The 24,459-nt window shown below is 36.2% G+C and overlaps 1 protein-coding gene across 1 annotated transcript in view; it reads right to left on the bottom strand.

Annotated features, from left to right (window-relative positions):
• DMXL1 (Dmx like 1) overlaps positions 1-24,459 on the bottom strand; it is an 85,373-nt gene that overhangs the window by 10,606 nt on the left and 50,308 nt on the right. Inside the window, exons 28-39 of the mRNA XM_081942631.1 lie at positions 22,988-23,236; positions 15,530-15,705; positions 15,082-15,215; positions 13,794-13,879; positions 10,063-10,264; positions 9,294-9,411; positions 8,651-8,713; positions 7,391-7,477; positions 3,376-3,497; positions 2,726-2,867; positions 585-645; positions 13-140 (exon numbers count right to left, since the gene is read on the bottom strand). Coding sequence (XP_081798757.1) covers positions 13-140; positions 585-645; positions 2,726-2,867; positions 3,376-3,497; positions 7,391-7,477; positions 8,651-8,713; positions 9,294-9,411; positions 10,063-10,264; positions 13,794-13,879; positions 15,082-15,215; positions 15,530-15,705; positions 22,988-23,236 — 1,568 coding nt within the window. The remainder of the gene's footprint in view (positions 1-12; positions 141-584; positions 646-2,725; positions 2,868-3,375; positions 3,498-7,390; positions 7,478-8,650; positions 8,714-9,293; positions 9,412-10,062; positions 10,265-13,793; positions 13,880-15,081; positions 15,216-15,529; positions 15,706-22,987; positions 23,237-24,459) is intronic.

The following is a 24,459-nucleotide window of genomic DNA, read 5'->3' as shown; positions in this document are numbered from 1 at the left end:
AAAGGATGGTACCTTATTGCCTTGATAATTAAATCTCATCCGTGTAATTCTGGAGTTGCCACCCGATCGAAAACATGCAAGTTGTTGAGAATGGCCCCATTCAAACATTCTTACACTGCCATCCTGGGCACCTGTCAAATCTGCAATAGAAAAATATATAATTTTGAAACTTAACAAAGGAAGAAAAAAAAGGAATTTACAACAAACCCCCAAAAGAACTGAATAATTGTTTTCAAGACAGATTAGCAATTGTAATCATTTAGAAGTATACTCCTAAATTATTAAAATAAACATTCTTCAATTTGTTCTTTTGGTTATACTTCTAGAAATAATAATTATTGGCTCTTTACTATTGAGGGCATACTTTGAACTGTATTACATTAAGCAGCTTAGCATGATATGAAAAGTTTTAACTCATTCAAGCCCAGCCAAATCAAATACTATTGCAAAAAATACAACTGCAAATAACTAACAGAAGTTATCTATAATTTCAAAGATATTTAGACTTTTCTAATTCTAGATTTCATCTAGAATTTTCTATCTTATAAATTACAACAAAGTTACAAATTAGAAATAAAACTTACAATATGGTAGTGTTGGGTGGGAAGCCATTCTTCTGACATTATTGAGATTCTTCTTGATCATCTATTAAATGTCCAAGATTAAAAGATCCATTTAGAATTATTTAGAAATATATTCATGTAACGTTATTAGTAGGGTAAAATGCAGACACTACTATGTTTGCATCCCTTCATGATTTGGGGTTTGAGTAATGGATGGCAATTGATGAAAATGAAATCCTTCCTACAGTGTTTATCCAAAGTTCATATCAACAGAATCTACGTCCAGGTTCTTGGAAGCTTTTGGTCCATAAAACTAAGGTTTGCTAAACACATACACTAGATTTCAATCTTACCTCTTTTCTTGCCAATTCCTTTCTGATTCCATTAAATTTATTGGAATATTCCTGTATATTGTAAGGTAAGTAAGACAAAGGCAGAAGCAGAGGCATGTAAGAGAGAGTCAAATAAACCTTTACAAAAAAATAAGCAGGAATGAAGAAACTATGTTTTTTGCATTTAATCACCCACAGAAGATTTAGGTGTGAAATACATTGGTTGGGAAAAAAGATTTATGTAATGAATCCTAGATGACGAAGCACAAATTGTAACACTAAAATATAGTAATTTACTTCATAATCGGATTTTTTAATCAGTCTGTACTGTAAGATTATTTTTTCTAAAATGATGTTTGAAAGATATAAATAGAAATAAATAAATATCAGTCCATCTGTATAAAGTAAGGTTTATATGATAAAAATTTTAAATGTATGTCAGCAATTTAATTATGTCTGTCTTTTATTCTTTGATGTTAGAGACCTACACAGATTAAGATGACACTGAAGCTACGTTTTAGCGATTGAGCTGTCATACCTCTGATTTTAAGTGCTGGTTAGTGAAAACAAGCAAAGGTTTTCAGGAATATGTGAGAAAATGATAAAACCTAAATGAGAAATTCACACGAGTTCCTGGTGAGAAAAGGGACATAGTATAATTTAAAACAAAATAGAGCTCAGAAGGGAGAGAAGTTTAATGTGTGTTGGTAGAATCACTTGATTGAGGAAATATTGAAAAGCAAGAAGAATCAAATAAGATGTTGACTCTTTTTCTGGTACACTTTTGTCAGATCCCTTCCACCTGTCTCCAAAAGGGGTATATCTATTTATTATGCCAATTTACAGTAAGAACTACAGTTATAATAGTTGTGATTTACTTTGAACACTCTACATGGTAGTATGTAAATGCTGATTATATTGTCTTACTAAAAGTAAGAAAAACTATATTACATAAAATCTGTTAAGCAATGAAATATACAACAGTAGTTTTGAGTATAAACGGGGATGATTAAGCTGTGAAATGCAAAGCAAGCTAAAAACATAATAATTGGCAGAGACTTAATAGAAGGGGGTCAATCAAATTGTGACTATAGAGACATGTTGCAACTAATTGTTTCTATTGAAACTCATGCATTTATTGTAACTTAGGTTGAGGAGAACTTTGTCATTGCTGCAGGACAAAAATGTAAAAAAAATGTAATAGAGCATTATGTTCTAATTTAAAAAAATATTCTACATTGCATTTCATAAATCAATACATTATCTAACAGTGCATCAGAAACTATATCTTATTACAAAATACCAGCATAAAATCAACCTGTCACTTCAAAAATTCCAAAGATAATAGTTATTAAAGCTTGAAGCATTGACAAATGTAACCAAAAGAAAGAAATGTCTCATCCAAATCAAAAGATAGTGACAATGACACTGAAAAATAGTGTAAAGGTGCACTGAAAGAAAGCAAAGAAAGGCTCAATTCCAGAAGGGTTTCTTATAAATCAAGTATCAAGGAAAGCATGAGAATTTATTTAGTTTTGCTTCCTTTTTTCACTTAGTTTGTATATTTCCTCAGAGGAAAATACTAAATACTAAATACTAGATAGGAAAACCCTCTCCTAGGTTTCACTTGCACACAGAAGTTCTAAAAAGTAGTTTTAACATGTAACCTCACAAACAAAATTGTTCAAATAAACCACATTAAGATTGATTTAAATTAAAATTCAAAGTATTTGTTAAATAGATTATTTAGAAGTACATATCATAAATAAAATAAAAGACATTGAAATATACATGTTTATGGTCCTTATTATTTGATAACAAGTGACTCACCATAGCAGCACCCCTGCCAGTCTGAGTGCTGCCAAGCCATGGCATATTGATTGGTGTTCCAGGCGTGCTGTGTGTATAAGGAGTAGTTCCTTGAATGTTTCCCAAGTCATCATGAGCATGTATAACTAAGAAGTCATCAGCTCTATAAAACAAAATGTTCAAATGAATGAATATTAGCCATGAATTGCTACCTACAAATATCATATTCTATTCTAATTTAAAGATGCTTAGCTACTTATATTAATGAATTCTCACTTGATATCACATGAATTATTGGCAGTAAGTTATCTGATTGGTGGTGCATTTGTACTTCAGACTTTCTTACGAGCTGCAATACCTACATAGCCAATCAGTGGATGGTTTAAGACAAAGCCAGTTGAAGAGAAGACAAATGCTGTCTGTCAGTTAAAAGAAATATTTTTAATAACACATTAAGTCAAATCTAGTTATCAGGAAGTTAGGTTTAGTAAGACAAAGAGAAAGATGTTTAAGCTGAAGTTTACTAAAGAAAAGGACATAAGACTTAAAAAGTTTTACAAAAAACTAGAAGATAGATCATTATTTATAAGTATTTCAATAGGAAATCATTAAATGTTCAATGTTAAGTCAAAGTTAAGAATATTGGCAAAAAATAAAATAAAAAGAAATACCCTTTAGCTTCCACTTCTATATCATCATCAACCCAAGTGTAGATCTGAGTTGCTAAAATTCCAGAAACATCCAGTTCTTGAATTTCGTGGCTTGAGGCTATTGCAATACAATTCCTATTGGCCTAAAATGCATAAATACATATTTATTTCACATCATCTGTCTATTGTCCCAATAAGTCTATCCAGACTCTAGAGAATGAACAAGGCATAAAATCAAGAATCAACTAAGGTAAAAGGACAAAAGATTTATACGATATGAAGAGAAACCAGAGAATCAACTTATATTCAAAGCAGAATTATACAAAGCTACAACAGGAACACAATCAACTTTGTCTAAAGCAATGGTTCTCAACCTTCCCAATGCCGCAACCCTTTAATACAGTTCCTCACGTTGTGGTGACCCCCAACCATAAAATTATTTTTGTTGCTACTTCGTAACTGTAATTTTGCTACTGTTATGAATCATAATGTAAATATCTGATATGCAGGATGTATTTTCATTATTACAAATTGAACATAATTAAAGCATAGTGATTAATCTGCCAATCTTGGTTTGGGAGAAGATCAGCCAGGCTGGGATTTTCCAGGATAAAACAACCTCCCTGCCTGCCTCCAGCAGCAGTTCGTGGTTTCACATTATTAAGTTTACATTTTTTTACATTCCGTTCCCCCCACCCACCCACCCAGTTTTCCTTTTCTTTCCTTCCATTCCTCCCTCCCTCCTTCCTTCCTTCCTCCCTCCCTCCCTCCCTCCTTCCTTCCTTCCTTCTTTCATCATTAAACCAGATGTGGGAGCACGTAGCAGTTAATTTGTGTGAGCAATCGATTTAACACAGATTAAGTAGTTGCCCTTTAAATGGAATTTTAAACGGAGGCTTAAACTACATCGAACTGTGCTTCCGTCCCGAGTGGAATTCCTCGGGATGGAATGAATGGGTGGGCGGGGCCTCTTCTCCCCTCCGGCCTCTCCTGCCAGCCCTTCCCGGGGGCCAAAAAGCCTCCAAGTTCAGTTTAGCTCACAGGACAGGACTGGCGGTGGGGGCGGCAAAGGCAGTGTCCAGGCCCAAGGCGGCTTGAATCCTGGTATGCGCATGCCTGGGTGAGAGCCTGTCCTGCTGACTGAAGCAGGTGGTCTGACTGCCCCGCCGGTCTCCTGCTCTCCTTCGAGCTCCTGTGCAGGCAGTTGGGCTGAAGCAGCACTGCCAACCGCACTTGCTTTGGACGTCGGTCGGAGTCGAGGCTGATCCGTCACCCAGAAGAACCTGTTTCTCTACCCTTTCAGAGCCTCAGCCTTTCCCTGGCGTGGAGACCGGGCAGGGCGGTGTCTGGGTTGCGCCTGGAGCCAGGAGGAGGCTGCTTCACCATTCAGTGCTCTTCATGCACCTGCTGCTTCAGGATGTGCTCCTGAGCATAGGTGATGCCAGTGGAGGTGGATGGTCTTAGGCGACTCTTGTGAAAGGGTCGTTCGACCCCCCAAAGGGATTGTGACCCATAGGTTGAGAACCGCTGGTCTAAAGGCACATTTGAATAACATTTTAAACAGCCTTACAAAATGTTGCAAAGGATGGGACCAAATACATTGGAGAAACACATTCTCTTTTCTACTCCTGAAAAGGCCAACACCTAACATTAAAGAGGGAATGGGCTCGGCAAGAATGGCAGATTAAATTTCAACAAGACAATTCCCGATATATGCTTATTCCTGTACTATATAGGGCTTTTAAGTAACGACCAGCAATTTGAAGAGACACACGACTATCAACTTATGCAAATTTAAATTGACATTATTCTGTAATAGTGAGATTGTCACATCAGCAGTTTTTAAAATAATATAATACATTATAAATATAATATTTAACATACATAATAATCTGAAATTAAAATAAGACTGAATAGCTGAGGTTTTTGAACTGTCTCCAAGGCGGCATGAGATATGGATATGAGTTACAGTTGCAGGGCAAGGTTGTAATTAGGATACCACACACTACTACAAGGGCTTCCATTAGCTGCTCAAGTGTGTATCTAAATTCCACAAGACCCCAAATCATGAAGCACCTTCTTCAGGAGGAACATGACTCATATCCAAAATAACTAGGAGGACTGATGTTATCAGTTCTGCTCAAAGTTTAGTGACAAACAGTAATTCCATCATGGTAGCACTTAATGACATTGTTCCCAAGAATGGTTCCTACGATTTTCATGGCATCTCCATTTACTGATGATAGCCAGTTATAATATAAATTATCAGTTTTATAATCATTTTAACATAAATTACTTCCCACTTAAAATTTTCCATATAGTTTGACTACATTAATCTGTTTGTCCTGATGCTACTCTTTAATTTTGTAGATATATTCTTGCAATGTCTTAAATTTTTATATTTAATTTTTATGTTTATATTATTTTATATGTTTTAACGTTCTATTTGTACATCACCCAGGGTCCTCTGTGGGGAAGGTAGATGGTTTCTAAATGTAAACAATAAAAATAAAAACTATGCTTCAAGAAAGATTTCAGTGCCCTTAGCGCTATAGAACCAAACATCTATTACAAAGTAATAATTTAGTGTAGAACCTCTAGTTGGAAGTACAATAGAGGTTCCTTCATATGGATGTACGTTACAACATTTCAAAATATTTAAGGAATATTCCCCCAACTCTTCCATTTGTCTATACAAATGGAAGATGGGAGTCGGAGGCACCGTTTTGCGGTGGTTCGGCTCCTACCTCTCCGGCCGGATGCAATATGTGTTGACAGGGGGGCAGAGATCGACCCTGAGACCACTCTCTTGTGGAGTGCCGCAGGGGTCGGTCCTCTCGCCTCTCCTGTTCAATGCATATGTGAAGCCGCTGGGCGAGATCATCCGTGGTTTTGGGGTTGAATACCATCTGTACGCTGACGATACCCAGCTGTACATTTCAACCCCAAGCCACCCCAACGAGGCTGTCGAAGTGATGTCCCGGTGTTTGGAAGCCGTCGGGGTCTGGATGGGAGACAACAGACTCAAACTCAACCCCTCCAAGACTGAGTGGCTGTGGCTACCGGCACCTCGGTTCAGCCAGCTGATTCCATCGCTGGCCATAGGGGACGAGCAATTGCCCCCTGTGGAACGGGCGCGCAATTTGGGCGTCCTCCTAGATGCCCGGCTGTCAATGGATGACCATGTGGCAGCCGTGGCAAGGGGGGCGTTCCACCAGGTTCGCCTGGTGCGCCAATTGCGCCCCCTACTGGACCGGGATGCCCTACGCACAGTCACTCATGCGCTGGTGACGTCTCGCCTAGACTACTGTAACGCTCTCTACATGGGGCTTCCCTTGGGACGTGCCCGGAGACTGCAGCTAGTCCAGAACGCGGCCGCGCGGGTTGTCATGGGGAGTTCCAGATACTCCCACGTAACACCACTCCTGCGCGAGCTGCACTGGCTGCCTGTGGTTTTTCGGGTGCGTTTCAAGGTTCTGATTACCATCTTTAAAGCGCTCCATGGCACAGGACCTAGTTACTTGCGGGATCGCATCCTCCCACATACATCCCTGCGGCCAATCCGCTCTCACAGGGAGGGGCTTCTCCAGGTGCCATCCACTAGGCAATGCCAGCGGGCGGCGCCAAGGAGTAGGACCTTCTCTGTGTTGGGCCCAACCCTCTGGAATGACCTCCCCCCCGATATCAGAACCACCACGGACCTCCGCTCCTTCCGACAAAAATTGAAGACTCACCTGTTTCGATTAGCTGGCCTGGCATAATTTTAATTGTTACAACTGTTACCGCCTGGAAATATACTCTCAACTGGTATTTTAATGGGTATGGTTTTAAATCTAATTGATTTTAGGGCTTTCAGAACCATATTTATGTTCTTCTGTACAGTTCTTTTAATTTTTTAACCTCCTCCATATGTATATTTATATCTATATTTGTATTTATTATTTGTTATTTGTTGTGTGGACTGTACACCGCCCCGAGTCCTTTTTTGGGAGAGGGGGCGGTCTAGAAATGCGAAGAATAAATAAATAAAATATACCTTATTGACAGCAAAGGCAGTAATAATGTCAGACTCTTTATGGATAATTCTTGCTTTACTTCCAGGAAATCCTGCATCATGCTCTATCTGTGTTAAAAAGAAAAGACAAAGGGCAACATATACAATATAGCACAATGGCAAGGCTTTCATCTTTTAGATCATGCTAAAAATAAATGATAAATATTAATCAGGAATATATCTAGCCTAATTAAACATAATTATAAATTCAAGATAGTCTAATAAAACATTTTGGTGGGATCCTATTTCTATATAATCTTTCATTCAGATTAAATTCAGTTCATTCATTTAAAAAAACTAAAAAATGGTAGTGAAAATTTCTAAAAGATAAGCTGAAGCGAAGAAATATCTCATTTATTACTTAGCACTGATCATGTAATTGCTTGGAATTTGAAAATTATTTGATATTTATTACACGTTATTTCAAAAAACCAGCAACTTCAAACCAGAACATTGTTAAGTACAATATTTATTTATTTAATTTCTCTAGCCACTCATCTCACTGGATAAAACTATTGCTACACATGTTGATAAGCCAAGATATGGGACTCTAAACACATTCTATCTCTATAATTAGGTCTTCATGGCCTTACAGAATTCTGTAAAGGTATTCCTCAACTTACAATTGAGCCCAAAATTAAGCAATGCTAAGCAAGACAGTTAAGTGAATAGTACATTCTATACAAACTTTTTTGCCGTTTTTGTAAAGTGAATCACTGTGAATCATATGGTTGTCAAGCAAATGTAGCTTTCCCCATTGACTTTGCTTGTAGGAAGCCAGCTGGGAAGGTTACAAATAGTGATCACATGACAATGTAACTGTCATAAATGCATGCTAGTTGCCAAGCGCCTGAATTTTCATCATATGATGATGGGAATGCTGCAATGGTCATAAATGTGATAACTGGTCAAAAGTCACTTTTTTTTAGTGCCATTGTAACTTTGAAAGGTTACTAAATGAATGGTACGTCAAGGAGTACCTGTACACTAGTATACTGCTTAGATCAGGGGTGTCCAAACTTGGGAACTTTAAGACTTGTGGACTTCAACTCCCAGAATTCCCCAGCCAGCCAGTCTTAAAGTTCCCAAGTTTGGACACCCCTGGCTTAGATTAAAAAGCCAGTTGATTGTAGATTTTAACAAATTTGGTTTGGTCAATATTTTACATATGAGGAAATAAAATATTTTCTAGAAAACTTTTTAAGATAATTAGTATACATCTCTTATTATTATAATACATACCTTATTGGTTCCTGATTCTTCTCCTGAACTAGTTTTGGTAAATTCAGACTGGTCTTCTAATGACTAAACCCAAAAGGAAAACAACAACAACAAAAAGAACTACATGAAAAATTTATAGGTTAATAATATGAAACAATATGCAAGGTGAGCATATATAGTAGAATCCTTTTTTTTTGAAAAGCTCAAATGTTACACCTAAAGAGTCAAGATTAAACTATTAATAATAGTTTTGTATGTATAGTAGCTATGAAAAAAGGTAAGGGGCCTAGCTGACAAAGTTATTATTGGTGTTTTCTGAAGGTTAATTAGTTTACTTGGAATAAGTCTAGAAGATAATGCATCAGAACAGCAGACAAAGTAATCAACCATATATTATTTTATATCATGTTATAGAGATAGCTAACATGATGAATATTTCTTCTTCTTAATATTCAGTAATACAATCCTATGATTCAATAAACCACAGAGGAATGCAAATAGTTATATGCAATACCTTCGCCTTTTCCATTACTAGATTCCTAGGGAAAATGTTTTGGAATTTATTTCTATAGAATAGTAGTAAAATTTTAATTTGAAAAGAATTACTAGCTTAATTAAATTGCAATTAATGGATTTAAATTTCTACATAAACATAAACACTAACCTCATTTAAACACTTTCTTTTGGCAAATATGTTTCTGATGAAGGTTTCTTGGACCATTTCTTGTTTAACAAGGTACTGCCAAAGTCTTTTTACGGATAATGCATAATGACTTTTGGATCTAAAAACGAGAATCATTTTTAACATGTGATGTAATTTCAAACAAATACAAGTGATGAATTTGATATACATTAGTATACATATTGACAAAGCAGAAAATGGTAAAATCAGCAAGTTTAATGAGAAACAATAACTGCTTCATTCTAACAGGCATTTTGCTATGTACACGCTTCTTTAGTAAAATCCTTAGCATTTTAGAGAGCGATGACATTTAGGTTGAAGATACCTATTGCAAATATTCCTCAGGCATAGTAAGAAAATGGCATAAGTACAAGTAAAACATATCTGATATTATACAGTACATCATCTATTTTATTATTCTCAAAAATAATTTCTATAGTTGTAATAAGTAGAACATATGTAGAGTTTGCTAATCATACTGAATCATTTTACTGAGGAACTGCAAAAAGGTTTGCATATGTGATATGATGAATTTATAACAAATAATATATTTTATAAGACAACATACATAATCTTCATCTTTTATCTTCAGCTTTTATGTGGCAATGAAAAGTTTAAAAATGTACAAATGGCAGAGCTAAATTGTGAATTTGTGAATGAAAAATAAGCATTTTCTAGTGATTCCATATACTTCACTAAATAGTAGGTAAGAAATGTAACAAAATTTATTCTGTTCAAGACATAACCTTACTTGAAAGGAGTGTTTGTTGGCTCTAGCAAAGCTTTGTGGCGAAGTAGTGCAGGGCCTGAAGATGAGGCATCTTGTAAAATGTGAATAGAAATAAAGTTTTCTGGTGGACCTCCATGCATTTCAAGTCGTCTGAGAAGAACCTGTTCCCACCGCTGAAGAGACTTTAGAACTGCATGGCATAACGGTGAACAAACTGGAAGTTCTAAGGACAGATATTTTTTTATTCAGTACAGTATTTTCTTTAAAGTATATTATATTCTCTGAATGTTTTATACTACATAATTTTTACAACTGTTGCTGTTGTCAGAACATTAATAACACGGCTGGACTAAAGTCTAAAGAGACTTTAGACTTTAATAACACGGCTGGACTAAAGTCTAAAGAGACTTTAGAACTGCATGGCATAACGGTAAACAAACTGGAAGTTCTAAGGACAGATATTTTTTTATTCAGTACAGTATTTTCTTTAAAGTATATTATATTCTCTGAATGTTTTATACTACATAATTTTTACAACTGTTGCTGTTGTCAGAACATTAATAACACGGCTGGACTTCCCTGGCGCTATCCCCCACCGCGAGGAGGCGGAACCAGACTCTATAAACTGGTACCGCCCCAGGCACCTGATGGAATCTGACAGATTCCTGACGGAGCTTGGGCCAATACCTGTAGCCTTGTCCCGCTCCCGTTCCGAGGACCTAGTGACTGCCTGGAATAGGGCGACGACTGGGGCCTTGGACCGGGTTGCGCCTTTGCGACCTCTCCTGCGGCATCGACCCACCCGGGCTCCTTGGTTCACTGAGGAGCTTAGGGTGATGAAGCGCCACAGGAGACGTCTAGAGAGCAGGTGGAGGTCCTCACGCTCCGAATCTGACCGAACACAGGTAAGAGCCTATTTGCGGACTTACCTTGTGGCAATAAGAGCGGCCAAACGTAGATATTGTGCTGCTCTTATTGCGTCCGCGGATAACCGCCCTGCCGCTCTGTTTAGGGTGACTCGCTCCCTTTTATCGCAGGGGGCGCGGGAGACACCCTTACAGGGTAGAGCAGAGGAGTTTGGGGAATATCTTCAGGACAAAATCGATCAGATCCGGAGCGGGTGGACCTCCGTCAGTGGACCAGACGAGCCGCCAACAGCGAGTCTTGAGAGACCATTCTGGGAGGAGTTTGACTCTGTTGCCCCCAAGGATTTGGACAGGTTGCGTGGACGGCTGCGACCCACCACTTGTTTAACGGACCCGTGCCCCTCCTGGCTGGTACTGGCAGCCTGGGAGGTGACACGAGGCTGGCTCCTGGGCCTGGTGAGCGCCTCACTGGGTGAGGGATACTTACCAACCGCCTTGAAAGAGGCGGTGGTGAGACCCTTGCTCAAGGGGCCTTCGCTCGACCCAATGGAGCTAGCTAACTATCGTCCAGTCTCCAACCTCCCCTTCTTGGCGAAGGTTGTTGAGAATGTGGTGGCACAGCAGTTCCCACGACACCTAGACGAATCCGACTATCTAGACCCACGCCAGTCTGGCTTCCGACCCGGGCACAGCACTGAGACAGCCTTGGTCGCGTTGGTTGATGATCTCTGGAGGGCCAGAGATAGGGGTTGCTCCTCTATCCTGGTCCTATTAGACCTCTCGGCGGCTTTTGATACCATCGACCATGGTATCCTATTGCGCCGGTTGGAGGGGATGGGAGTCGGAGGCACCGTTTTGCGGTGGTTCGGCTCCTACCTCTCCGACCGGAAGCAATGTGTGTTGACAGGGGGGCAGAGGTCGTCCCTGAGGCCACTCACTTGTGGGGTGCCGCAGGGGTCGGTCCTCTCGCCTCTCCTGTTCAACGCATATGTGAAGCCGCTGGGTGAGATCATCCGTGGTTTTGGGGTTGAGTACCATCTCTACGCTGATGATACTCAGCTGTATATTTCAACCCCAAACCACCCCAACGAGGCTGTCGAAGTGATGTCCCGGTGTTTGGAAGCCGTCGGGGTCTGGATGGGGGACAACAGACTCAAACTCAACCCCTCCAAGACCGAGTGGCTGTGGTTACCGGCACCTCGGTTCAGCCAGCTGACCCCATCGCTGGCCATAGGGGGCGAACAACTGTCCCCTGTGGAGCGGGCGCGCAATTTGGGCGTCCTCCTTGATGCCCGGCTGTCAATGGAGGACCATGTGGCAGCCGTGGCAAGGGGGGCGTTCCACCAGGTTCGCCTGGTGCGCCAATTGCGCCCCCTACTGGACCGGAGTGCCCTGCGCACGGTCACTCATGCGCTGGTGACGTCTCGCCTGGACTACTGCAATGCCCTCTACATGGGGCTTCCCTTGGGACGCATCCGGAGACTGCAGCTAGTTCAGAACGCAGCCGCGCGGGTTATTATGGGAAGTACACGTTACTCCCACGTAACACCTCTCCTGCGCGAGCTGCACTGGCTACCTGTGGCCTTTCGGGTGCGTTTCAAGGTATTGATCACCATCTTTAAAGCGCTCCATGGCAGAGGACCTAGTTATCTGCAGGATCGCATCCTTCCACATACGTCCCTGCGACCTATCCGCTCACACAGGGAGGGGCTCCTCCTGGTGCCGTCTGCTAGGCAATGCCAGCGGGCGACACCTAGGAGTAGATCCTTCTCTGTGATGGGCCCAACCCTCTGGAATGACCTCCCCCCAGACATTCGAACTACCACCGACCTCCGTTCCTTCCGGCAAAAGTTAAAGACTCACCTGTTTCAATCAGCTGGCCTGGCACTTTCTTAGTTTTACCTCCCAGGGATTTATTTTATTTTAGGGTTTGGGGTTTTAATTGTGATGTTTTTAGGATTAGAATTATTTATTTCTTAGTACAGCCTATCTCCCCTCCAAATGTATCTTAAATGTAGCTTAAATGTATTTAATTTTATGACTGGTTTTATTGTATTGACTGTACACCGCCCCGAGTCCCTTTTTGGGAGAGGGGCGGTCTAAAAATCTAAGAAATAAAATAAAAATAAAATAAACTAAAAACCTTTTAGACATGTTTTCTCATTAAGGTGAACTTTAGAACTTCAGAAGTAGTTATGTATATCAAAATTGAAGTTAGCAAACGTATTATTGAATGAAAAACAATGTAAGAACTCTTCAGGCTAAACAGAAACATTTTACTGAGTTAAAATAGTTTCTCATTAAGTATGTACAGGTTGTCTGCATCAGCTATTAATAGAATGTCCTAAAGAAAAATAAATTTACCCAATTCCTAGCAGCTCTTGAACTAGAAACATCTCCATCTGCAGCAGTATTGCTGAGAGAAAGGGAGAAATGCTTATTTCTCACCTCATCTCACCCACCCCATCCCACACTGCATGAATTGTGAAACGGTTCGTGAATTGGCAGTTGTGTCTGAAAACAGTCTGCTGAAACTGAAAAGAGAATAAATAGGCAGCCCATTTGAATTTAAATGTCTGCAGTTAATATATTCTTACAATCTATTATCATATACTTATATCATATATCAGAGGTTCTGAATTTTACTGACTAAGTTCCATTTTGGCTGTTATCGTTCTGAAAGATCCCCAGCTGAAAAACATGCATTACAAACTTGGTATTATATTTCAAATCAAAACTGGTCATTTCAAATGACCACAACTAATAAAAAGACTTCCCATTTACTCAAAATACCTGGCATACAGTACTTCTAGTTTAAATGAATGCAGAGATATGCACATATAAAAACAGACGATGTCCAACAATGGTCAAAAATATATTAATTACCTGTAAGATCATGTCCAGCCAATGGGTAGAAACTTTTCAAGTTACGGAGAACAAGCTGAACCATAGCCAAGCGCATCAATGACCAACTAAGCAACAAAAAAAATGTTATTGTTTTTCCAGCAATTTGCATGTTGCTGAGGACCGAAAATATTTTGTATTTAACTGTTTAGCTAATACTTGTTATCCTTTTTCTCTTATTACTTAAACATATCTATTACAAGGCATTCTAAAATCATTTTAAGAGAAAAAAAGGATACAAATAATTAATATTTTATTTTAAATTTAACCCTAATTATAATGCTTTTGCAATCTTCTTCCCCACATATACTTCAACCCTATAAAGTAGCTGTTCAAACTCTCTTTGAGCAGTAGCTGCTCAAACTCTCTTTGGAGTAGCAAGGCTACTCCTGACATAAGATTTGAACAATGACTAATTCACACCATATACTTTTAGTTACTACTCTAAAAATGAGTTCTCAAACTCACTATCCCCTTATGGGTTTACATGCTAATTTTAGGAAGGACACAGGTATTTCTATTATTATTTGAACATACAAAGTTGGATTGCTGTCAGTTATTCACACTTGCTCTTTCTGGAAAAACTAACAGTAAAGTCTAGATTTTTCATAGTTCCTGCTGCATGGAACAAATATTAATCCAAAATAAATGTAAATTTAAATCTAGATTTCAGGAATTCTGCAAAAGTAAGACATTCTGTCCTTACCATTAAAAATGTGGTTTTAAATTTGTTTTGAATTTTATTTCCAATTAAATGCTTTTATTTTATAAAATTTTAATATTTTTTTAAAAAAATACATTAAAGTATAATTATTGAAAGTGTCTATTTAATTCTTGCCCAATCCTAACTCTAATAAAATCATTAGTCTGATCCATGGAATAGGGGATGGAAGTCACACCAATATATTAATAATTTTAAGAAATCATAGCTTTGGTAAAGAATTATATAATTTCTTCTGCAATTATATATTGCAATTTATGCCTATGCTAAACTAGAACCTGAGTTTTGCACCCTAGTTTTCTTTAGCGAACACTGTAATGTGTTTCATTTGCAGGATTCAAAGAAAATATACAATACATTGTTGAATTATCAAATGCTTTAGAGGGATTTCTTCTGACTAGTCTGCTGTCCCAACCAAGACAGGGAAACTCTAAATTAGCATCATACAATTAACGTAAGATTTAATGTAAAATGAATGTAAACATGCCTACAAAATTGTTGAATGGTGCAAAGAAAAAACTGTAGATACAGGTCAGTAATAATTTATACCTAAATGAATTTGAGTTAGAGTGTTCCTGAAGTTTTGAATCTGATAAGAATGCTTCATCTTCATCTTCATCACTGCTATCCTGACTTTCTTCTGAATCGTATTCAAATCTAGTTTGGGATGCTGCAAGATATGGCTAAAAGAAAACAGATTAAGCAAAAAATTGTTGAAATGTTACTCTTTTGCTTATCAGGGTAAGAAAAATACTAGCTTTTATATACTGAATTGGCATTTTATCCATTTCTAAAGTATTATTATTTTATTTATTTATTAAATTTATAGGATATATACATGTAAGCATGATTAATCCTTATATATCTCAGCAGAGAGTAGGATATTATTTGAAAAGATTATCATTTGTAGGTGCACAAGTTTGAAGAAGGAGCTGACAGAGATAGATTTGTTAAGGAACAGTAGGACAAGTTTTATTTCCAACAACATAAAAAATACCTTTGCTATAAAGTAGTCCCAAATACTAAGTTCAGGAGGAATAAATTTCTCTTTGTAAATTGAAGTGTCTTGTTCTTTTCCAGGTAAAATAGTAGGTGAATTTTCTTTTGATGATGATCTTGATGTCTGTCTAAACCACTTATTTTGCTTCTCACCATCATCTATAGGAGAAGAGGCTACAAAAAAAATCACGTTCATTTTTATAGGAAATGAAACTTATCAAATAAATGATATCATCTTCACCTTTCATATCAACTATAACCTACTTGCTTAATTATAACAAAAACAAATTATTGCAATTAAACAATAACATGGCTAACTTTTATTCCCGCTTGTAACTTTTTGGTTACGTTTCCAAGAAAATATGAATGATTCATAATCATTCTTTTTGCATAAATCTGAGAATGGAAATATTCAATGCTCATAATATATTTAATTTTATAAATTCTTAGAGATGCATTATAACATAAAATATAAACATATAAAGTGTATATGAGTTTTGTCCATTTTCACTGCTCTCTATTAGGCCTACGTATAAGCATTTCTACTGAAAATAAATGTTATTTCAAAATAGTTGTCATCAAACTATTTAATATATAAAGATGAAAATCTCACTTACCTTAATGCTAAAGATATATCAAATATTACATATTACAGTTCAAAGTCTTTTAGCCAGAACAAGCATGCACATGCATTGCTTACTATGGAACATTAGTTTTTCAACTAAATAAAATAAAACTTACTTATATTGAAATGGAGGCACAAAATAATAAGCTGAACAAAATGTTACATGATACAGAGGCTGAAAAATATGTTTATCTCTAATTCCCATTCAATCTTCCCTATTATGAAATAAATTTGCTATTTAAGTGGGCAATATTATTAACCCATTAATTATAAAATTATCAAACAACTTTAAACATATTATTAGAAAATAAAAATACCACTTTATTTTTTAAGAAATGCACTTTAAACATGGTTTACCATTTTATTTTGAAGTTACAAGAACTCCTGCGGTATAAAGGTGTGGAACGGTTTGTCTTTGTCAAAGACAAAAATGTTTTTTAAAATGTGTAACACCTATCTATAAGTCCTTATAGATATATAACACCTATCTATATATATGTAACACCTATCTATAAGTCCTTAAAGAAAATGTTTCTTTCCAAGAATTCTGTAACATCTTTCCATAACAATCATATGACCACCTGAAATGACACATTTGGTTTAAGAACTTGCAGATCGGTGCTATATTTACTTGACATGATCTTTGACTCTGTCATTTTGAGAGAATTAAGGATGTGTGAAATCAAGATGTTTTATCTTTCTAAAAGAATGACATAACAGATGAAGAAAAAACTTCCGAGTTATGGTCCCAAGCCTACAGAGATTGCACAAACCAATTCAGTCAAATACTATTTCAAATACTAAAATATAAATAAATTAAAAAGCATTCTGAAATGACACTCCCTTAGTATCAAAACCCATAAACTGTATCATGTTTTGCACAAGCAGCAACATTTTGAGCATTCCACAGCTTGCAATGGAAAGTTGCAACAGTCATCACAATATGCATTCCATTTAGCCATTTGAAATTCCAAACAGGTTGACCTAATTTTAATTGAATGATGTCACAGAACTATTTTGGTATGGCATGACTTTTTAAATATATTGGGAAGAAATAGAATTATATTAAAATGTGGTTTTTTTAAAAAAAGTACCATATTTTTTGGACTATAAGACGCACCGGTGTATAAGACGTACCAAGATTTCGAAGAGGTAAGTAAGAAAAAAAAGTTTTTGTCCTCCCTGGCCCCAGGAGCACTCTGCAGGTTTCAGCAGGGCTGAGAAAAGGCAAAAATATCCCCCGTTTTTGCAAAAAACGGGCGGAAAACGGACCGTTTTTTGCAAAAACATGGGCCCCTTTTCCTTCCTCCAGCCTTGCTGAAGCCTGGAGAATGCTCCTGGGGGCTGGAGGAAGGGAAAAACGCCTCAAATTTTGTGAAAAATGGCCCGTTTTTCATAAAAATGAGATGTAGGGGCCGATCTTCGGGAGGCAAAAAAAATGGCTGTATTCAGTGTATAAGACGCACCAATATTTCCACACTCTTTTAGGAGGGGGAAAGGTGCGTCTTATACTCCAAAAATATAGTAATCTACAAATTTATTCTGTAAACTGTTTTTACTTGAAAAAATGGTATATATGCAATATTTTAAATGGATATATATTCCTAGTTAAAAAGGTAGCATTCATAATAACTAACATATTTGCTTGCAATATAATTTGTAAATCTGAATATACTGTATTCTTCTGTAATCTATCATCTTTTTATAAATGTCCTATTTATTTCATAAAATAGTAAGGTATGCAACTCATACAGAATCCATGCTAACGTATTTAAAATTTTTCATTTACATAAATCAAAGATTTTTACCATGATATTTTCTTTCTTACTACAATTTAATTCTCAGGAAATTATTTTATAAAGGTTTTCAAGGAGGATACTATCATTTAAAGGTGTTATTCTTACATTTAAACTATTCAATGGCCTATTTTTATATGCTTTTAAATTTCAAACCTGACCTCCATGAAACCTTATTGAATTGTTTAATGCTTTTAGCACTTAAACAGGTTTTCTGGATACAAAAGAGGTCTGTTTTTTAGCACTTCAATCAAATAAATTGAAGAATTAATATAATAGCTAAACTAATCAGAGAACAGCTACTGATCAATAATGAATATACACTTTGTAATAAATCATTATAATTAAGTACCGGTATAATATTTATTTGTCATATAGACTGCCTGAATGAATTCTGAATATTGATTTTTTTTCACCACTACTTCTCTACAGTATCTACATAGAATCACCCAATAATTGTTTCAATGAAATAAGACACTTTATATTCCTTTGGCAACATGTGACCGGTAGTATGAAAATGCTTAAGCCTATAGCAGGGAAATGGCCTTAATAAGGGAAAACATTTTTGTAGGTTATACAAACTAATTTCCTTTCTCCAGATTCTCTTTTATTAAATTTACAACTGTTTCAACTGTTAATTCAATTTTCATTTTGAACATAGCTATTTTGGTCTTTGACACATTAATTTTCAGAGTCATTTTCCTCTTTGCATTGTACATTCTAACATGTATTGCAAATTATTTGGGTTTACAGCCAACAACATGGCATAAATTACATACTAAAATACAAACACATTCGTACTCCACCCAATACACTTCTGATATGCGCACAAGCTTCTACATTCCTTATTTATTCATGCACAATTGCATTATGCAACCAGGGAGACATCACATATCCTTGTTTCTTTCCTTCCACAATAATGAACCATTCACTCAGCATTCCTATGATTCTTATGCATGCTTTACTTCTTTCACATATTATTCTTATCAAGTTGAGAAAGCAAGTTTCAGGTCCATATTCTCATAAATCTTTACATTCTTCAAGATTATTCACGTACTTTCTTTGAATCAAGTAACATAATATATATTTCAATTATTGCTGAAGGAGAAAAAAATGATCTATGCATCCTCTCCACAAAATAAAGCCTCATTTCACTCCCAAAATATTGCTCATGGTCACCATCTGTATCTGTTCAAACAAAATTCTGTCAAACACTTTTTAGGCACACTTCCAAAATTTTCGCATTCATTCTTGCTACCTTTCCTTTTATACAACGGAAAAGGGCATTCTTCTAGTCATCAGGCATAGGTGTGGTGTTCACACATACATAAAATAAGACCAAGGCCACACCATGAAAAAAAAACAATTTTATTAACTTTTCTCCTACCCTATTATAACTCTGATCCTGAGATCTTTCGTTAGTATTATTCAATAGTCAACTGTCACCAGCCTCTGAATTCCTATTTTCATATGGGTCCACAAATCAAGATAATGCTAATTTAAACTTTCTGAGATATATCTTAGCTCTTTATTTTAAGAATAAAACCTACACTTTCTCATGCATTCATCAAAAGATGCACTCCTAAAGATCAGGCAACTTTTGTTTAATTATTAAATCTTTCTCATTTCTTGTATACACAATTGCATACTTTTCAGTTTATTCATTAATGAATGAATGAATGCTCTTATTCCACCTATATTCCAAGTAGATCTTCTACATGCTCTGATCATCATTAGATAGGCCCATCAGCACTGATACCCATGGCCCATCATGCTTTTAGTTGACTGAAGTTTTCACATACCGTCTTTTAGCAATATGGAGCAGCAATGGTGTACATTAGATTACCAGCCTTAGTCAAACATGTGTTACAGCAGCATTCTGTGCTACTAGTAAAGATAGTACTAGTGGCTGGTTGCTTTTGGCAGATTTAGGGCAGTATTCTATGAAAGCAACAAATTCTCAGTTTCAACTTAAGCATGGTTGCGTTATTCTACACAACCAGAATGCTAATTCATTAACAATCCAGATAATATTCCTAAATAATTAGGATTAGGTTTCATATACTCTATAGTAATATTAACTTTCTCCAAAGCTGAAATTTTGAATAAGATAGTACATTTTAATTTGGTGATTTCTTCTCTTTAGCGCACTAAAAGTCAACACTTATATGTCTTGGGAATCTTTAAAAAGTCTATCTTTTAATGCCTACCATACCTAGTTACTTATATTTTAACTACATACATATTTCATAAACATAATAGCTAACTACAAATAATTTAAGTAACTAATAGAAAAATATTTCTTTCCATCCATCCATCCAACAACACACACACACACACACACACACACACACACACTCAAGATGGCAAACATACTTAATACTCCTGTCACAATCCTGTGAGGTGGGATTGGCTAAGAGAGTGCGTTGACCCGGGACACGGCACAAGGCACAGTGTGACTGACTCAAAATCATCTACCTGGCTTTCAGAATTCGCAGTCCTTACATCTATGCATCTTAACCAATCTTGCAACCCAAAATAATAAACTCACTTAAAAGGAATACTTTTTATTCTCAATTTTAGAATGTTTAAATCATTGAACGAACCAGTGCATGAAACTATATACAGATAGGACTTGACTTATAACCATTTGTTTAGTAATCATTCGAAATTACAATGGCTCTGAAAAAAGTGACTATCGTTTTTCCCACTTATGACCGTTGCAGCATCATATGATTAAAATTTGGATGCTTGGCAACTAGCTCTTATTTATAATGGTTGCATGTTCCCAGGAGTATATGACCACTTTTGGCAAAACATGCAAAGTCAATGGAAAGCCAGATTCACTTAACAATCATTTTATTAATTTAACAACTGCTGCGATTCATTTAACAACAGTGGCAGGGAAGGTTGTAAAATGGGACAAAACTCACTTAACAACTATCTCACTTAACAACAGTAATTTTGGGCTCAACAGTAGTCATAAATTGAGTACTATCAACATACATTTTTGTAATATCAGTTTATTCTGAAAAGTTATATAATTTTCTATTTGTCTCTATCAAAACACAAACCCTGAAAAAGATTCTACCAAAACTTCAAATCCAAAAAAGTCCAAAGAACATCTATTAACTGATTAATTTCTTTTATCTGAATTACACTGAAATCAATTTTATGCACTTCATCCTGACTTCTTCATCTAAACCCATAAAGAAAATTGAGATCAGTTCCTATTTAAAATGTATACATTTAGTGTTGAAACTGTACACATTTCACAATATTATTTTTATTTTAGTAAAAATATTCAATATAAGATTAGAGATTAGAGATCTCTCCTAAGATCTTTTAGTGTTAGACTTGCTAATTACATATTATAATCAAAATAAAATCATTTGTATAAGCCTATCATTTGTAAATGCCATTATGTTTTTATTATTTGCTAGTCTACACTGATCTTCAATTAATAAATGATTTTTCATTAAAATATTTTTATGCTAAACTAATAAAAATTCATAGCCACATGCATACAGTCATGTGACACAAACAAGCAGCTTGATGGACACAAGATATATTGAAATATTTCTGATAATTGCAAGTCATGGTCTTCCTTCATTATTAAAACTAATTTAGTATGAAAATAACCAACGATGTGATTTGTAATAGTTGAAATTTTGGTTAATTTTTCTGACATATTAAACCACAAATCAGAGATCATGACTTACAAAGAGACTGTTTTTGCTTTATTACTTTTTTATGCAAGATCACATCACATATCAACACTATATTCAAATGCCTAGAACTGAAGCTAGCATCTTGCCTGCATGTTTGGTAGGACTATGAGTACTGATGGTTGTTAGAGATTTGGTAAACCCCACGCATTCCATAGAAAATACTACTACCTGATGTGGGCTAGGCATAGAGAAGTGCCTACCTGCCAAAGAGAGAAAACATAAGACTACCCTTAGATAGAATATTGCTGTCATATATAATAGAAAACAAACTTTTCAACATTTTTAAAAAATGCTCAACCAGTATGTTATCAACATTACAGTTACAAACAGAAAATAATTTTAATTTTCCAAACAGAACCTTTTCCAAATCTATTTAGGATTCTTTATGTATGCATTATACATTCATAAGGCAACAATTTTACTTAGATTAAAATTATGAATATAATATTTACTGCTGCACTAGATTCCTGAATATAGGGAAGTGTATTACCCTAAGTAGGTATGAATGAAAAGTAAAGATATTATTTTTTGACAACAGGCATATTATATACAATATTAAGTTATGTGCACTAATAGAAATCCTCCTATATTGGAACCTGTTTTTTCTTTTACTTCTATGATGTTTTTCTCCCCCACACAAAATTCTAATACTATCATTGTTAAATAAGCTAGCAAGAACTATTATATCTTTCTCCCAACTTGTTTACTCAGGATTTTTTTCCACATTTATTTTCTTGTTCAAAAGGAATATATCAACACTTCTAGTTTAAAACCAAATTCTAGTTTATTCTTTCCTTAAATTAGAAGGAAGAGATGGATACACAAAATATAAAAGTTCATTTTTTATGTAATGATATTTCTGCTCATGTACGTAATGATAATTAAGGTTTCGTATTATATAGGAACTCTTGTCACTGTAGGATAATATAAAAAATGTGTCCCTACAGATTTTACTCCACCAATTGTTGCCAATCATATTGGGTAGGGCCCATCTCCATTTCAAGGCCATTGAGCTAGCGTTGGCCAAAGACATTTCCAGTCATGTCGTCAGCATGATGTCATGGAGTGCTGTTATTTTTCCAATGAAGAGGTACCTATTGATCTACTAGCATTGGCATGCTTTTGAACTGCTAGTTTGGCAGGAGCTGGGCAAGGATCCTGAACCTGGGCTTTCCAGCCAACAAGTCCAGTGTCTTAATTGCTGAGCCACCACACCACTCTGATAACATACACAATGTAAAAACTAGAAAGAAACAGAGTTCAGAAAATATTTACATACAGGAAAAAATAAGGAATGTACTAACCCATCTTGGTTGTTTCTTGAATTGGTCCTTTCTTGGGAATCTTTGCACCACCACCAAAGACAGCAAACCACATTTTGTCATTAAGGGGATGGGCCACAATCCTGAATAATTCATTGCTGGAATGAGTTGCTAGACCATGAATGAAGAGACTAAGGTAGATTGCCGTAAGAATTTCACAGAGCAAAACTGTGATCCCAGACTGAGCTTCTTCTCCAGCTTGATTCAGTAATTGTATTAAATCCATTATTCCTGAATAGATGGGGAGTACCATTTAGTGATAAATCACATAGAAAGAAAGACAAAAGAAGCCAGTTGCAATTATCTCCACAAACACTATAATACTATAAGGTGTATAATACTATAAGGGGCAACTGCAGCTGTTTGAATCAACATCCAGAACTCTCAAACAGTATGACGGTTACTGAGAATTCTGGAAGTCAAAATCCACAAATCTAAAAGTTATCAAGAATGAAGAATCAATGGCTGGGTGGGAAAAGAAAGGATTCCCTGGAGGTTACAAGGTATATTATAAACTCTCTATGCATTCTTTATACTCTTTCTCAAACAGAGAAGCATCCAATGCTATGTTCTGAATTTCCTTTAGTTATTGGTTTTTTATACAGAGAACAGATTATTACTTGATTTAAATTTATATGCCTTTTGCAACAGTTGGCATTTTTTTGTTTTTGATTTATCCTATTATGATTTAGCTATTTTCATTTATTAATCATTTTATTGTACTGCAATGCCTTCTTATTCTTTATTTTTGAACTATAAAATTCTATATCATGCTTTCTTTTTTAAATTATTTGCCTTACCTTGACTTTTTACAGTGTATTTACAATCAAAAAGGCAACCTGATATACTCATTGCAGCAATGTCAAAGGAAATGGATAAAACAACAAAAATGAAATTTCATGGATTTGGATAATACAAAATACTATTGCTTAACCAAGAAAATTATGATTACAAGTTCAGATTAAAAGCTTTTCACCAGAATTCATCTTGACCATGCTTCTGGTTCTGAAGAATGCTGTATGGTCATGGGCTGAATTCAATCGTGAATACTAAACCAGGGGTCTCCAACCTGCAGTCCACTACCGTGCCATGAGTGTTGTACGAACAATAGTGCTGACGTAAGCATACTCATGACCTCATTCATGCACATGCAGCCCCACTCGCACATGTGTGTGTAAAGGTGCCTGCTCCTCCCTCCACCCGTGTCACCAACCAGAAAGGCTAGGAACTCGGTACTCAAGTCAAAAGGAGTTTATTTCAAAATTATTCATTTACCAAGGCAGAGTGAATCTGGTTGACTTGGTGAATCTGGTTAAGCTAAATGAGAACAGGCCTGACTTAGGTATATTAATCTGAATGAAATCAAAGTTAACTATAGAGCCCAAAATAACCAAACAAGCCAGTTAAAAACAACCATTATGCCTCATGAATTGGCCTTTATTTTTAAAGGCAAT

The sequence above is a fragment of the Natrix helvetica genome (assembly GCF_964273705.1).
Source record: "Natrix helvetica genome assembly, chromosome: 2".
Taxonomy (NCBI): domain Eukaryota; kingdom Metazoa; phylum Chordata; class Lepidosauria; order Squamata; family Natricidae; genus Natrix; species Natrix helvetica.
This window is presented reverse-complemented; position numbering and strand designations above follow the sequence as displayed.